This window comes from Heptranchias perlo, unplaced genomic scaffold (assembly GCF_035084215.1).
Source record: "Heptranchias perlo isolate sHepPer1 unplaced genomic scaffold, sHepPer1.hap1 HAP1_SCAFFOLD_711, whole genome shotgun sequence".
In the NCBI taxonomy this organism is placed as follows: Eukaryota; Metazoa; Chordata; class Chondrichthyes; order Hexanchiformes; family Hexanchidae; genus Heptranchias; species Heptranchias perlo.
In genome coordinates, this window is record NW_027139741.1 from 41,919 (window position 1) to 55,066 (window position 13,148).

General features: G+C 44.2%; 1 protein-coding gene and 1 non-coding gene across 6 annotated transcripts in view; both read right to left on the minus strand.

The window, feature by feature from the left end:
* Nucleotides 1–339: 339 nt before the first annotated feature.
* Nucleotides 340–13,148, minus strand: part of LOC137318689 (zinc finger protein 268-like) — a 58,872-nt gene continuing 46,063 nt past the window's right edge. For 3 of the 5 annotated variants that reach the window (XM_067981379.1, XM_067981378.1, XM_067981377.1), the window contains exon 3: nt 340–12,536. In XM_067981379.1, the coding sequence (XP_067837480.1) occupies nt 10,361–12,184 (1,824 nt within the window). In that variant the 5' untranslated portion in view covers nt 12,185–12,536 and the 3' untranslated portion in view covers nt 340–10,360. The remainder of the gene's footprint in view (nt 12,537–13,148) is intronic. The other 2 variants (XR_010961948.1, XR_010961947.1) reach the window with 2 other exon arrangements.
* trnat-agu (transfer RNA threonine (anticodon AGU)) lies at nt 6,825–6,898 on the minus strand. Its single transcript has one exon. It is a non-coding gene; the product is annotated as a tRNA-Thr (tRNA).

Here is a 13,148-nt window from a genome sequence, read left to right on the forward strand (position 1 = left end):
GGCACAAGGAAGAGTGCAGCCAGCTCCTCACACACAGGAGGTACATTATCACCCACAGAGCACAGAGACACAGACAGGTCATCAGTTCCACAGTCTCAGACAGTAGAAGTAGTCAGTCCCACACTGATCCCAAGTTCCAGAGACACACTTTCAATCCAACATTCAAACAATGCGGGTGAGGCAGATTCTGTTCCATTTGCCCCGAACTCTGTCCCGCTGACAGGTAGATACAAAAATCCCAGTCCAAAATCACACTCTCAGATTGAAAGGCACTGTGTCAATCTCACAATAGGGCAACATAGCTACGAATTAAATACCAGAGAGAAATCACACATGGTATCCGATTGAAAGGGACAGAATGAATCCCAATAATGTACCTGAGATTCCAATTGAATACTATCCCAGAACTCTCTCACACATGACTTTAATACATGAAATATCCATTCGAAAAGTGTACCATTTGCTACAAATTGCATACAAATCCAAACCTCACGTACAGTATCGATTGAGAAATACTGAAAGATAGTAAACCTGAGAAACAAATTAGATACCTGTTCAGAATGCACTCGCAGAATGAAATTTAAAGATAGAGTATCAATTCTATTAGTGCAGACTGAGATACACATTATATACCAGTCCAAAAATCTCATACAATATTCGGCTGAAAGTTACAGTATTAATTCCATTTCTACAGACTGAGCTACACATTACATACCAATTAAAAAATTTCACCATATCAGTTTGAAAGATACATTATCATCCACAATAGTACTCAGGGATACAGATTTAATAGCAGTCCAAAAAGCACACAAATTATCTGATTAAAATCTACAACATCCAATCCTAAAGTGTATCCATATTTACCAATTAAATAATGAGAAAAACTATTAAACATTAAAATATAAAAGTTACAATATTGAATGCCATCATGTAATCTGAGAGAATAATTACATACAAATACAGATTGAATCTCACACTCAGATACAGTACCAGAGACACAGATACAGAATGAATCCAACACTCGCAGATGCAGAGTGAATCCCAAACTTACATACAGTACTAGAGACTGTCAGATACAGAGTGAATCCCACACTCATGTATAATAACACAAATGACAGATACAGAATGAAACCCACACTCACGTAAGGTACCAGAGACTGAGAGATACAGAAAGAATCCCACACTAACATACATTATGAGGAACTGCATATTTAGAATGAATTCAACATGTACAGACAGTACTGGAGACTTTATATACAGAATCTATCCAACACTCACATCGAGGACCAGAGTGACAGATACAGAATGAATCCCACACTCAGAGGTGGACAGATACAGAATGAATCCCACACTCAAACACAGTAGGAGATAATGAATATATAGAATGAATTCAACACCCACATACAGCACTGGACGTTGACAGACACAGATTAAATCCCAAACTCACACAGTATCAGAGACTTAATACATAGAGTGAATCGCAAACTCACACACACTACTGGCAGATACAGAATGAATCCCACACTCACACACTGCAGCACGGACTGACAGATACTGAATTTATATCACTCACATACAGTAGCAGAGATTAACAGATATGGAGTGAATGTCTCACTCACATGCAGCACCAGAGACTGACAGGATCAGAATGAATCCCACACTCACACACAGTACTAGAGACTGACAGATACAGAATGAATCCCACACTCACACACAGTACCAGAGACTGACAGGATCAGAATGAATCCCACACTCACACACAGTACGAGAGACTGACAGATACAGAATGAATCCCACACTCACACACAGTACTAGAGACTGACAGATACAGAATGAATCCCACACTCTCACACTGCAGCACGGACTGACAGATACAGAATGAATCCCACACTCACACACAGTACCAGAGAGATACAAAATGAATGTCACTGATGCCTCTCGTAGTGCAGACTGAGCTACACATTATACACAAGTCCAAAAAACTGATACAGATTCAGACTGAAATATACAATATTCCATTCATGCAGACTGACCCACACATCATATACAATTCAAAAATATCACCATATCAGTTTGGAAGATACATTAATTCAAATTGTGTCCCCATCAATACAGATTTAATAGTCATTCAAAAAGTGCACACATTCTCTGATTATAACCAATGGCATTCCATTTTAAAATGTATCATTATCTACCAATTAAACACTGGGAAAATTATTTGTACATTAAGGTATTAAAGATACAGTTTTGAACGCCATACTGTAAACGGATATACAAATTACATAAAGATAAAGAATGAATCTCACACTCGCATACAGTACCAGAGACTGACAGATACAGAATCAATCCCACACTTACACACTGTAGCACAGACTGACAGATAATGAATTTATATCACTCACATACAGCAGCAGAGATTGAGAGATATGGCGTAAATGTCTCACTCACATACAGCACCAGAGACTGACAGGAACAAAATGAATCCCACACTCACACACAGTACCAGAGACCGTGAGATACAGAATGAATCCCACACTCACACACAGTACCAGAGACCGTGAGATACAGAATGAATCCCACACTCACACACAGTACCAGAGACTGACAGATACAGAATGAATCCCACACTCACACACAGTACCAGAGACTGACAGATACAGAATGAATCCCACACTCACACACAGTACCAGAGACTGACAGATACAGAATCAATCCCACACTCACACACTGTAGCACAGACTGACAGATAATTAATTTATATCACTCACAAACAGAAGCAGAGATTGAGAGATATGGAGTAAATGTCTCACTCACATACAGCACCAGAGACTGACAGGAACAGAATGAATCCCACACTCACACACAGTACCAGAGACTGAGAGATACAGAATGAATCCCACACTCACACACAGTACCAGAGACTGACAGATACAGAATGAATCCCACACTCACACACAGTACCAGAAACTGACAGATACAGAATGAATCCCACACTCACACACAGTACCAGAGAATGAGAGATACAGAATGAATCCCACACTCACACACAGTACCAGAGACTGACAGATACAGAATGAATCCCACACTCACACACAGTACCAGAGACTGAGAGATACAGAATGAATCCCACACTCACACACTGTACCAGAGAGATACAAAATAAATGTCACAGTCACCTCTAGTAGTGCAGACTGAGCGACACATTATATACAAGTCCAAAAAACTGATACAGATTCAGACTGAAATATACAATATTCCATTCATGCAGACTGACCCACACATCATATACAATTCAAAAATATCACCATATCAGTTTGGAAGATACATTAATTCAAATTGTGTTCCCATCAATACAGATTTAATAGTCATTCAAAAAGTGCACACATTCTCTGATTATAACCAATAGCATTACATTTTAAAATGTATCATTACCAATTAAACACTGGGAAAATTATTTGTACATTAAGGTATTAAAGATACAGTTTTGAACGCCATAATGTAAACAGATATACAAATTACATAAAGATAAAGAATGAATCCCACACTCACACACAGTACCAGAGACTGACAGATACAGAATGAATCCCACTAAACTATCAGGGAATAAGCACACACCAGGGATCAGGGCCTTTACCCAGTAAACTATCAGAGAATCAGCACAGACCAGGGATCAGGGCCTTTACCCAGTAAACTATCAGAGAGTCAGCACAGACCAGGGATCAGGGCCTTTACCCAGTAAACCATCAGGGAATCAGCACAGACCAGGGATCAGGGCCTTTACCCAGTAAACCATCAGGGAATCAGCACAGACCAGGGATCAGGGCCTTTACCCAGTAAACCATCAGGGAATCAGCACAGACCAGGGATCAGGGCCTTTACCCAGTAAACTATCAGTGAATCAGCACAGACCAGGGATCAGGGCCTTTACCCAGTGAACTATCAGAGAATCAGCACAGACCAGGGATCAGGGCCTTTACCCAGTGAACTATCAGAGAATCAGCACAGACCAGGGATCAGGGCCTTTACCCAGTGAACTATCAGAGAATCAGCACAGACCAGGGATCAGGGCCTTTACCCAGTAAACTATCAGAGAGTCAGCACAGACCAGGGATCAGGGCCTTTACCCAGTAAACTATCAGAGAGTCAGCACAGACCAGGGATCAGGGCCTTTACCCAGTAAACTATCAGGGAATCAGCACAGACCAGGGATCAGGGCCTTTACCCAGTAAACCATCAGAGAATCAGCACAGACCAGGGATCAGGGCCTTTACCCAGTAAACTATCAGAGAATCAGCACAGACCAGGGATCAGGGCCTTTCACCTGTCTGAGAGAACATTGTATCACAGATCGCTTGTGATAAACCTACACATTCTGATTTACAGCCGTGCATAACAGATGTTTGTAGCTGCGATGGCCGAGTGGTTAAGGCGTTGGACTCGAAATCCCCTGGGGATTTCCTGCGTACGTTCGAATCCTCCTCGCAGTGATACTTCTTAAGGTTATGTTTACTGCTCAAATAACGATGAACTGGAGTTGACGAACCGCATTCCCTCTCTCAGAGAGACTCTCCAGCGCGGCTCATGCTTTTAATTCGGAGCCCAATGGTCTCTTGCAAAATTGCGAGACACGTGAAGGAATCTCTCCCAAGCTCCATCTTAAATTCTGCCCGTTCGCAGAACTTGACATTGATCCTATTTCTTCCTATACTTTGATCCCACCTTGTCTCTGTCTCTGACTCTCTGTGTTTTTCCCTCATGGACTTCTCAGGCTTCGTTGAACGGCCACGGATGATCGAACCTGGAACACCGGCAGTGAAGGGTAAAGATGGAAAGACTGAGACGGGGGGAGAAGCAAAGGTGCAACCCAGCTGATGAATTCGTAACTAATGTCCACACATTTATGTCTCTTCACCCTCACAGTGAAACATCAGCAATTTGAGTCCAGTCCACTTATGGTAGAGTGGATAATATGCAGATGTTGAGACAGACACCAATCGAACCGTTGCCGTGGTGATGAAAGCTCCGAATCCTAAACACTGAACCACAAGGAAACGCTGAAAATTCTTTGCTGTGAACAAGCAGACCAACGCGGCCTTTCCCACTCGCCCCTTTGTAATTCAGGTCATTTTCGTGTCAGACAAGCTGCTCGCACAAAATGGCATTTTCTGTTCGAAGGACTATCGGGACAGAAGGTGATGTTCAGGCAATGACAGCACCAAGTGCAAGTAGGCATGGACATGGAATGGAAAGTGAGGGAAAATACTCCCACAAGCTGCTGATGGACATGTTTCCATTTCCAAAATTCACGCATCGAATCAATGCAGCTCCTGGGAAAACTCCAAGGCAACGCAGGTCTATCGGGCATCGTTTGAAGCAACTGGCAGTTTAAAGTGTCATCTCCTGCTGCTCCTGTGGGGAGTGAGGGAGAGACACTGTCGGTATCTGCCTCCAGTTTGATTTTGTACAGAACTGTACAGAGAAGGAGCAAATATAGCGGGGCTGTGAGATATTCTATATTATTCATATTTGACCAGAGGAATATCCGCAGTCAGAAGCTGAAAAGAAGGGCGAGATAAGAGGCCTGAGAATAAACACAGAGCTGAATGAATCACTGAAGAGTGAAAGAAAAATAAATGTCATCAGTTCCATGAAAAATAAATGTCATCGGTGCTCAATCCTGGGAGCTCCCCGATGGACTGGTGGTTAAAATTCAGTGCTCCCATCACCGGGTGGTTCCATTCCCAGTCACAGAATTAAATTTAACAAGAGTTATGAACTTAATAAATAATTACATGAAGCTAATTAAACCCTGTTCGTAGTTGAATGACTTTTAATCACCATTAATCAACCAATAACTTTCTATTTCAGACTGAAGGAGATGCTGACGTGGTTACCGAGAGACAGTCAAAACTTTAATAAGATTTTTGTGCTTTGCATGTGATGAAATTTCATCATTTTACAGACTGCATCTTAAATTTAACATTAACAGGCAATTGTCGCCGTTTATCACAGGAACGCCCGAACCGGTTCTCCGATGAAGATGAAAGTAACGCAACGGGGAACATCTGATACAACACGAAAGGCATCGGGCTATGATAAAAATCCCCACCGTTTTGCTTTTCCAAAATAAAGGGTGTGACATTTATTCTCTACTCAGTTAATGTGATCGTCGAGTGGCGAGAGGGTGGATTTGGAATTCCTGAGCGACCGCACTGTGAATTTTCCAGATCTGCTTGGAGCACCAATCCCTTCAATTCATCACTTACAGGGACAATTCGATTCCCGGTTTCTTTTCCCAGAGCTTGGCGAGATCTTAAAAATTGAGAGCGACCAATATCAGAGCTAACCTCGTCACCGACATGCTCACAGATACAGAGCGGCCACACTCTGCTTCAGTGTGATGAAAGCCCAGAGCGGTTTCAAGGTCGAATGCAATTGTAAGCAAAGCTCATTCAATGAAAGTGCAGGTCATTGAGGTGCCTTTAAAGTCCTGATTGTTTGAACTGAACTTCTTCCGAGACCGCGTGAGATTCAGGTGGAGTGATTTGGGGACTTCTTTTCCCTCTCAGCAAAAGTCTGAACCACAGCTCAAGATAAAAAGTCTAGGGTTAAATTAGGGTTTCTCCAGGGTATGAACCTCGAATCGAGAATTAAACCCCGAACTCAACGAGCCCAGAAATAAGAACATGTCACGGGCACATTCTGTGAGAGGGCTGTCTGCATAATGAAAAGACCATCTGATCAGTTCCGTGTTGGCTGCTGAACAAAACACAAACACAGCACTGTGTGCTTCTCAAATTCACTAAACACCATGAATTACACAAAGGCACCGCTGGGAGTTGAACCCAGGATCTTCTGTTTACTAGACAGGTGCTTTAACCAACTGAGCCATGGAGCCAATTCATGGTACTGTTTCCCACCTCCTCTCATTAATATCTATCAGCGACACGTCACATTCTGTTGTGGGTTCAGACTGTTTGATCTTTGTCTATTTCACTTGCCCGTTTCCCTGTGAATCCCGATACTGACTGCGTTTCAGGCTGTGTTTATCTTTGTGTGTCCATCAGTGCTTTGATACACGAATGAATATTTGTGCTTCTGTTTGTTACTTTAAATAAATTAGGGATGGACAATTCTCGCTCTGACACTAAAGAACTAATTGAGCAAATTTCACAGTGAAGAGTTGTTTATTGTGGTGCTGAAACAAAAAAAAATCGTAAAAGGTGCAAAGAGGGAAAACGAGAAAAACTTGTGAATGAAATTAAGGACAACTTTCAAGGTTTTTACACGTATATTATGAGAAAGAAGGGTGACTAAGAGTAATGTGGGCCCCTTAAAGACAGATGGAGGTGATATTGTAATTGAAAATCAGGAAATGGCAGCCTTTTTTGACACTCACAGAAAAGCATGAGGATAATGTACCAGAGACACGAGGAAAACTGAAAATAAATCAAGGGGATTCAGTGTAAGTAAAATAATGGTATTGGAGAAAACAATTAGACTAAAGATAGACAAATCTCCAGGACCTGATGGTGACCATCCCAGGGGACGAAGGGGAATAGGTGAGGAAATTGTACATGCTTTAGTCATGATCGTTCAAAACTCTCTTGATTCAGGAATTGTTCCATGGATTGAAAAAATTCAAATGTCATTCCATTATATAGGAAGGGTAGGAGAGATAAAACAGGAAATTATAGACCTATTAGTCTGACGTCTGTTGTGGGGAAGTTACCAGTATCTGTTATTAGGGAAAGAATGACTGAGCACTTGGATAAACATGAATTGATCAGAGAGAGTCAGCATGGATTTGTAAAGTGTAAGTCAAGTCTAACGAAACTAGTTGAACTTTTTGAAAATGTGACTAATGTGGTAAATGATGGAGTGTCTTTGGGGGTTATGTGTATATTGACTTCCAGAGGCATTCGTTAAGGTTTAGCATCAGAGACTGTTAACAGAAATGAGAACATGTGGAATTTATAGCAACCCATTGACATGGGGAGGGAGTTGGTTTGGAGGTAGGAGACAGAGAGTAGGGTTAATGGGTATGTACTCAAATTGATAGGATGTGGTTAGTGGTGTCCCCCAGGGATCTGTACCGGCAAATCATCTTTTTATTATATGTATAAATGAGGTAGATAAAGGAATAGAGAGCAGTATATCCAGGTTTATCGACGACACCAAGTTAAGAGGCACAGTGAGTAGTGTAGATGGGAGCATAAAGTTGTAAAAGGAAATTGATAGATTCAGTGAGTTGGTAAAACTGTGTCAGATGGAGCTTACATAGAATTACATCGAATGTACATCACAGAAACAGGCAATTCGGCCCAACTGGACTATACCGGTGTTTATGCTGCAGACGAGCCTCCTCCAACCCCTCTTCATCTAACCCTATGAGCAAACCCGAATATTCCTTTCTCCTCCATGTGTTTATCCAGCTTCCCTGTAAATGCATCCATGTGATTCGTCTTAACTACTCCGTGTGGGAGCGAGCTGCACATTCTAACGACTCTCTGGATAAATATGTTTCTCTTGAATGCCAGATTGGATTTATTGATGACTATTATATTCATGGCCCTAAGTTCTGACGTCCCCACTCCCAAAAGTACAAACACCTTATCGACATCTGACCGATCAAACCCTTGCATAATCTTAAAGTCCTGTATCAGGTCACCCTCAGCCTTCTCTTTTCCATACAAAAGAGCCCCAGACTGTTCAAAGTTTCAATCTGGGGAAGTGTGAGACCATCCACTTTGGCCCTAAGCAAGATAAATCAGAGTATTTTCAAAATGGTGAGAAGCCAGGAACTGTGGGTGAGCAGAGATACTTCGGGAAATCATGACGAGTTGGCAGACAGGTGCAAAAAATAATTAAAATGGCTAATGGAATGTCGGCCTTTATCTCAAGGGAACTGGAATTCAAAAGGGTGGAATTTATGTTAGAATTCTATAAACTCTGCTAAGGCCACATTCAGAGTACGGCATTCAGTCCTGGGCACCAGACCTCAGGAAGGATATATTGGCCTTGCAGGAGGTGCAGCGCAGAAAGACCAGAATGATACCGGGGCTAAAATGGTTACATTGTGAGGGCAAGTTGTGTGGACAAGGTTTGTATTTCCTCGTGTATAGAGGATTAAGTGGTGATGTAATTCAGGTGTTGAAGGTGATTCAATGATCCAATGGTGGGTGTGTGAGTTGGTGCTGAATCGGTCCCCTTCAGTGAAGAGAGGGTCAGCGGGCGCCTGACAGACACGGCTCGGAACGGGACTCGCTTCTCTCCGGCGGCAGCGGCTGGTTTAGAGAGATCTCTCTGTCTGCTGCTGTTACTCCGCCTCCCGCACTCTGGGAGCTCGGTCCTCATTTTTCTCTTATGGATCCGGCTCCATCCGTTTACTGTTGACGGGAGTGCGTCTGATACCAAGTCAGTCAGAAGCTGGTGCAAATCACAACATAGGCACAGGCCCAAGGACTGGGGACTGGTTTGATATTGGGTCCTTTTTAAGGGACCGGCTGTAGAATGTTTGTATAATAATGATGATCAGAATTAACTTTGATACAATGAAGTTTTTTTCAGTTATTTCCCATTTCCACCCTCACCAGTTTTATACAGTAACAGGTAACAATGTTTGAGGGATGTGATGTCCAGTGTTGGTGGAATCAGTGTAATTTAACTTAATACATTTAAGAATCTCTTGTCTATCCCAGGCTCTTACCTTAGGTTTAGACCCTCACCGAGTTTAAAATTGGTCACTCACTGATATAAATAAACCAGTAACAATCCCGAAACCTCAGCGGGTATTTTTGTTCCGATACTTAATGACGGTCCCAATTTCCACTGAAATTCTCAATCAGCAAATCCCAGAGGCTGTTTCGGGTTTGACAAACTGTGAAACAGATTGTTTTAAAAGCCGGAAAGAGGAAAAAACTGGTGGTTGATATGAAGTGTTGTACATTATCTCTTTCTGTTTCAGATTTACAATTTCTCTTTGTGTGTTACTGACAGGAGAGGCTATAACGGAGCCCAGTGACTGGGTAACGAGCTGCACTGAGTCATTGGCCTGTGTTACAGACCGGCTCGTTGGACCTGTTCATTTCGTGAACTCGCTGGTGTCTCAGCACGTGTGATGACTGAGTGAATCCCTTCCCACACACGGAGCAGGTGAACAGTCTCTCAACCAATGGGCATGCGTTGATGTGTCAGCAGTTCATTTCTGCTTCTAAAGCTCTTCTCACAGTCACTGCATTAAAAGGTCACTCAATAGTGTCAACAAGTTAATGTTTCAGAAGGTGGGATGATCGAGTGAATCTCTTCCCACACACGGAGCAGGTGAACAGTCTCTCCCCAGTGTGAGTGCGTCGATGTCTCAGCAATTCGTTTGTGATTTTAAATCTCTTCCCACAGTCAGAACATTTAAAGGTCTCTCAGTGTGAACTCGCTGGTGTTGCAGCAGGTTGGATGCCCAAGTGAATCCCTTCCCACACACTGAGCAGGTGAACGGCCTCTCCCCAGTGTGGGTGCGTTGGTGTGTCAGCAGATTAAATTTGCTTTTATACCTCTTCTCACAGTCAGAACATTTAAAAGGTCTCTCATTGGAGTGAACTCGCTGGTGTCTCAGCAGGTGGGATGACCGAATGAATCTCTTCCCACACACAGAGCAGGTGAGCGGCCTCTCCCCATTGTGAACTCGCTGGTGTTTCAGCAGGGTGGATGCCCAAGTGAATCCCTTCCCACACACTGAGCAGGTGAACGGCCTCTCCCCAGTGTGGGTGCGTTGGTGTGTCAGCAGATTAAATTTGCTTTTATACCTCTTCTCACAGTCAGAACATTTAAAAGGTCTCTCATCGGAGTGAACTCGCTGGTGTCTCAGCAGGTGGGATGACCGAATGACTCCCTTCCCATACACTGAGCAGGAGAACGGCCTCTCCCCAGTGTGGGTGCGTTGGTGTGTCAGCAGATTAAATTTGCTTTTAAACCTCTTCTCACAGTCAGAACATTTAAAAGGTCTCTCATCGGAGTGAACTCGCTGGTGTCTCAGCAGTGTGGATGACCGAGGGAATCTCTTCCCACACAAGGAGCAGGTGAACGGCCTCTCCCCAGTGTGAACTCGCTGGTGTCTCAGCAGGATAAAAGACTGAGTGAATCTCTTCCCACACACGGAGCACGTGAACGGCCTCTCCCCAGTGTGAACTTGCTGGTGTGTCAGGAGGTGAGATGACCGAGTGAATCTCTTCCCACACACGGAGCAGGTGAACGGTCTCTCCCCAGTGTGAACTCGCTGGTGTGTCAGCAGGTTGGACGACTGAGTGAATCTCTTCCCACACACGGTGCAGATGAACGGCCTCTCCGCAGTGTGAGTGCGTTGGTGTATCAGCAGATTACTTTTGCTTTTAAACCTCTTCTCACAGTCAGAACATTTAAAAGGTCTCTCATCAGAGTGAACTCGCTGGTGTGTCAGGAAGAGGGATGACCGAGTGAAACCCTTCCCACACACGGAGCAGGTGAACGGCCTCTCCCCAGTGTGAACTCGCTGGTGTGTCAGGAGGAGGGATGACTGAGTGAATCCCTTCCCACACATGGAGCAGGTGAACGGCCTCTCCCCAGTGTGAACTCGCTGGTGTGTCAGGAGGAGGGATGACTGAGTGAATCCCTTCCCACACACGGAGCAGGTGAACGGCCTCTCCCCAGTGTGAACTCGCTGGTGTGTCAGGAGGAGGGATGACTGAGTGAATCCCTTCCCACACACGGAGCAGGTGAACGGCCTCTCCCCAGTGTGAACTCGCTGGTGTGTCAGGAGGAGGGATGACTGAGTGAATCCCTTCCCACACACGGAGCAGGTGAACGGCCTCTCCCCAGTGTGAACTCGCTGGTGTGTCAGGAGGAGGGATGACTGAGTGTATCCCTTCCCACACTCGGAGCAGGTGAACGGCCTCTCCCCAGTGTGGGTACATTGGTGTGCCAGCAGATTCCTTTTGCATTTAAACTTTTTCTCACAGTCAGAACATTTAAAAGGTCTCTCCCCAGTGTGAACTCGCTGGTGTGTCTGGAGGCTGGATGAAATAGTGAATCCCTTCCCACACACGGAGCAGGTGAACGGCCTCTCCCCGGTGTGACTGTGTCGATGAATTTCCAGCTGGGACGGGTAATTGAATCCCTTCCCACAGTCCCCACATTTCCACGGTTTCTCCATGGTCTGGGTGTCCTTGTGTCTCTCCAGGTTGGACGATCAGTTGAAGCCTCGTCCACACACAGAACACGTGTATGGTTTCTCCCCGCTGTGAACGGTGCGATCTTTTTTCAGGCTGTGTAACTGGTTAAAGCTCTTTCCACAGTCAGTGCACTGGAACACTCTCACTCGGGTGTGTGTGTCTCGGTGCTTTCCCACTCACACTGATGTTTGAAATCTTCTCCCACAGACAGAACAGACAAACATTTCTCCTTCCACATTCAAAGGCCGATGATATTCAGGTCCTGATGAATCGAGTGACTCTGTCAGATCTTGACGTGATCTTTGGTTTGAGTTTCCCTCTGCAAATCCTCCCCTGTAAAAGGAGTTTACAAAAGTTATCACTGTAACTACAGGATAGAAATTCAGATCAGATAACTTTACTTTCTATGGAAACATTATTTCCTCTCTCATTCCTCAAAGCTGTAAATCCCCGTCCCACACACTCTCCCTCCTCCCTGTGCTGAAATCCAAACCCATCGCATCATCTTTCAGTGGGCCGAAACCATAAGTGAAAGAGTGTGAGTGTGAGAGAGTGTGAGTACAGCAGTGGGCTCGGTGTGGAGAATGAAGTGGGGCAGGTGGAGCATGTTTCAGTGGGGCAGCAGTGATCATAATCTCATTAGGTTTGGAACAGTTATGGAAAAGGACAGGGGACAGTCAAATGTGAACTTTCTTAACTGGAGGAGGGCTAATTTCAGTGAGTTAAAAAGGGATCTTGTCCAGGTGGATTGGAATCAAAAATTGGCAGGCAGAACAGTAATTGAACAGTGGGAGGCCTTCAAGGAGGAGTTGGTTTGGGTACAGAGTAGACAAATTCCCACGAGGAGGAAAGGAACAGCATCCAAAGCGAGAGCTCCCTGGATGACTAAAGGTATAGAGATCACCATTTCTCCTTCATTTACAGACGCTCCCTGACCGCTCGCCA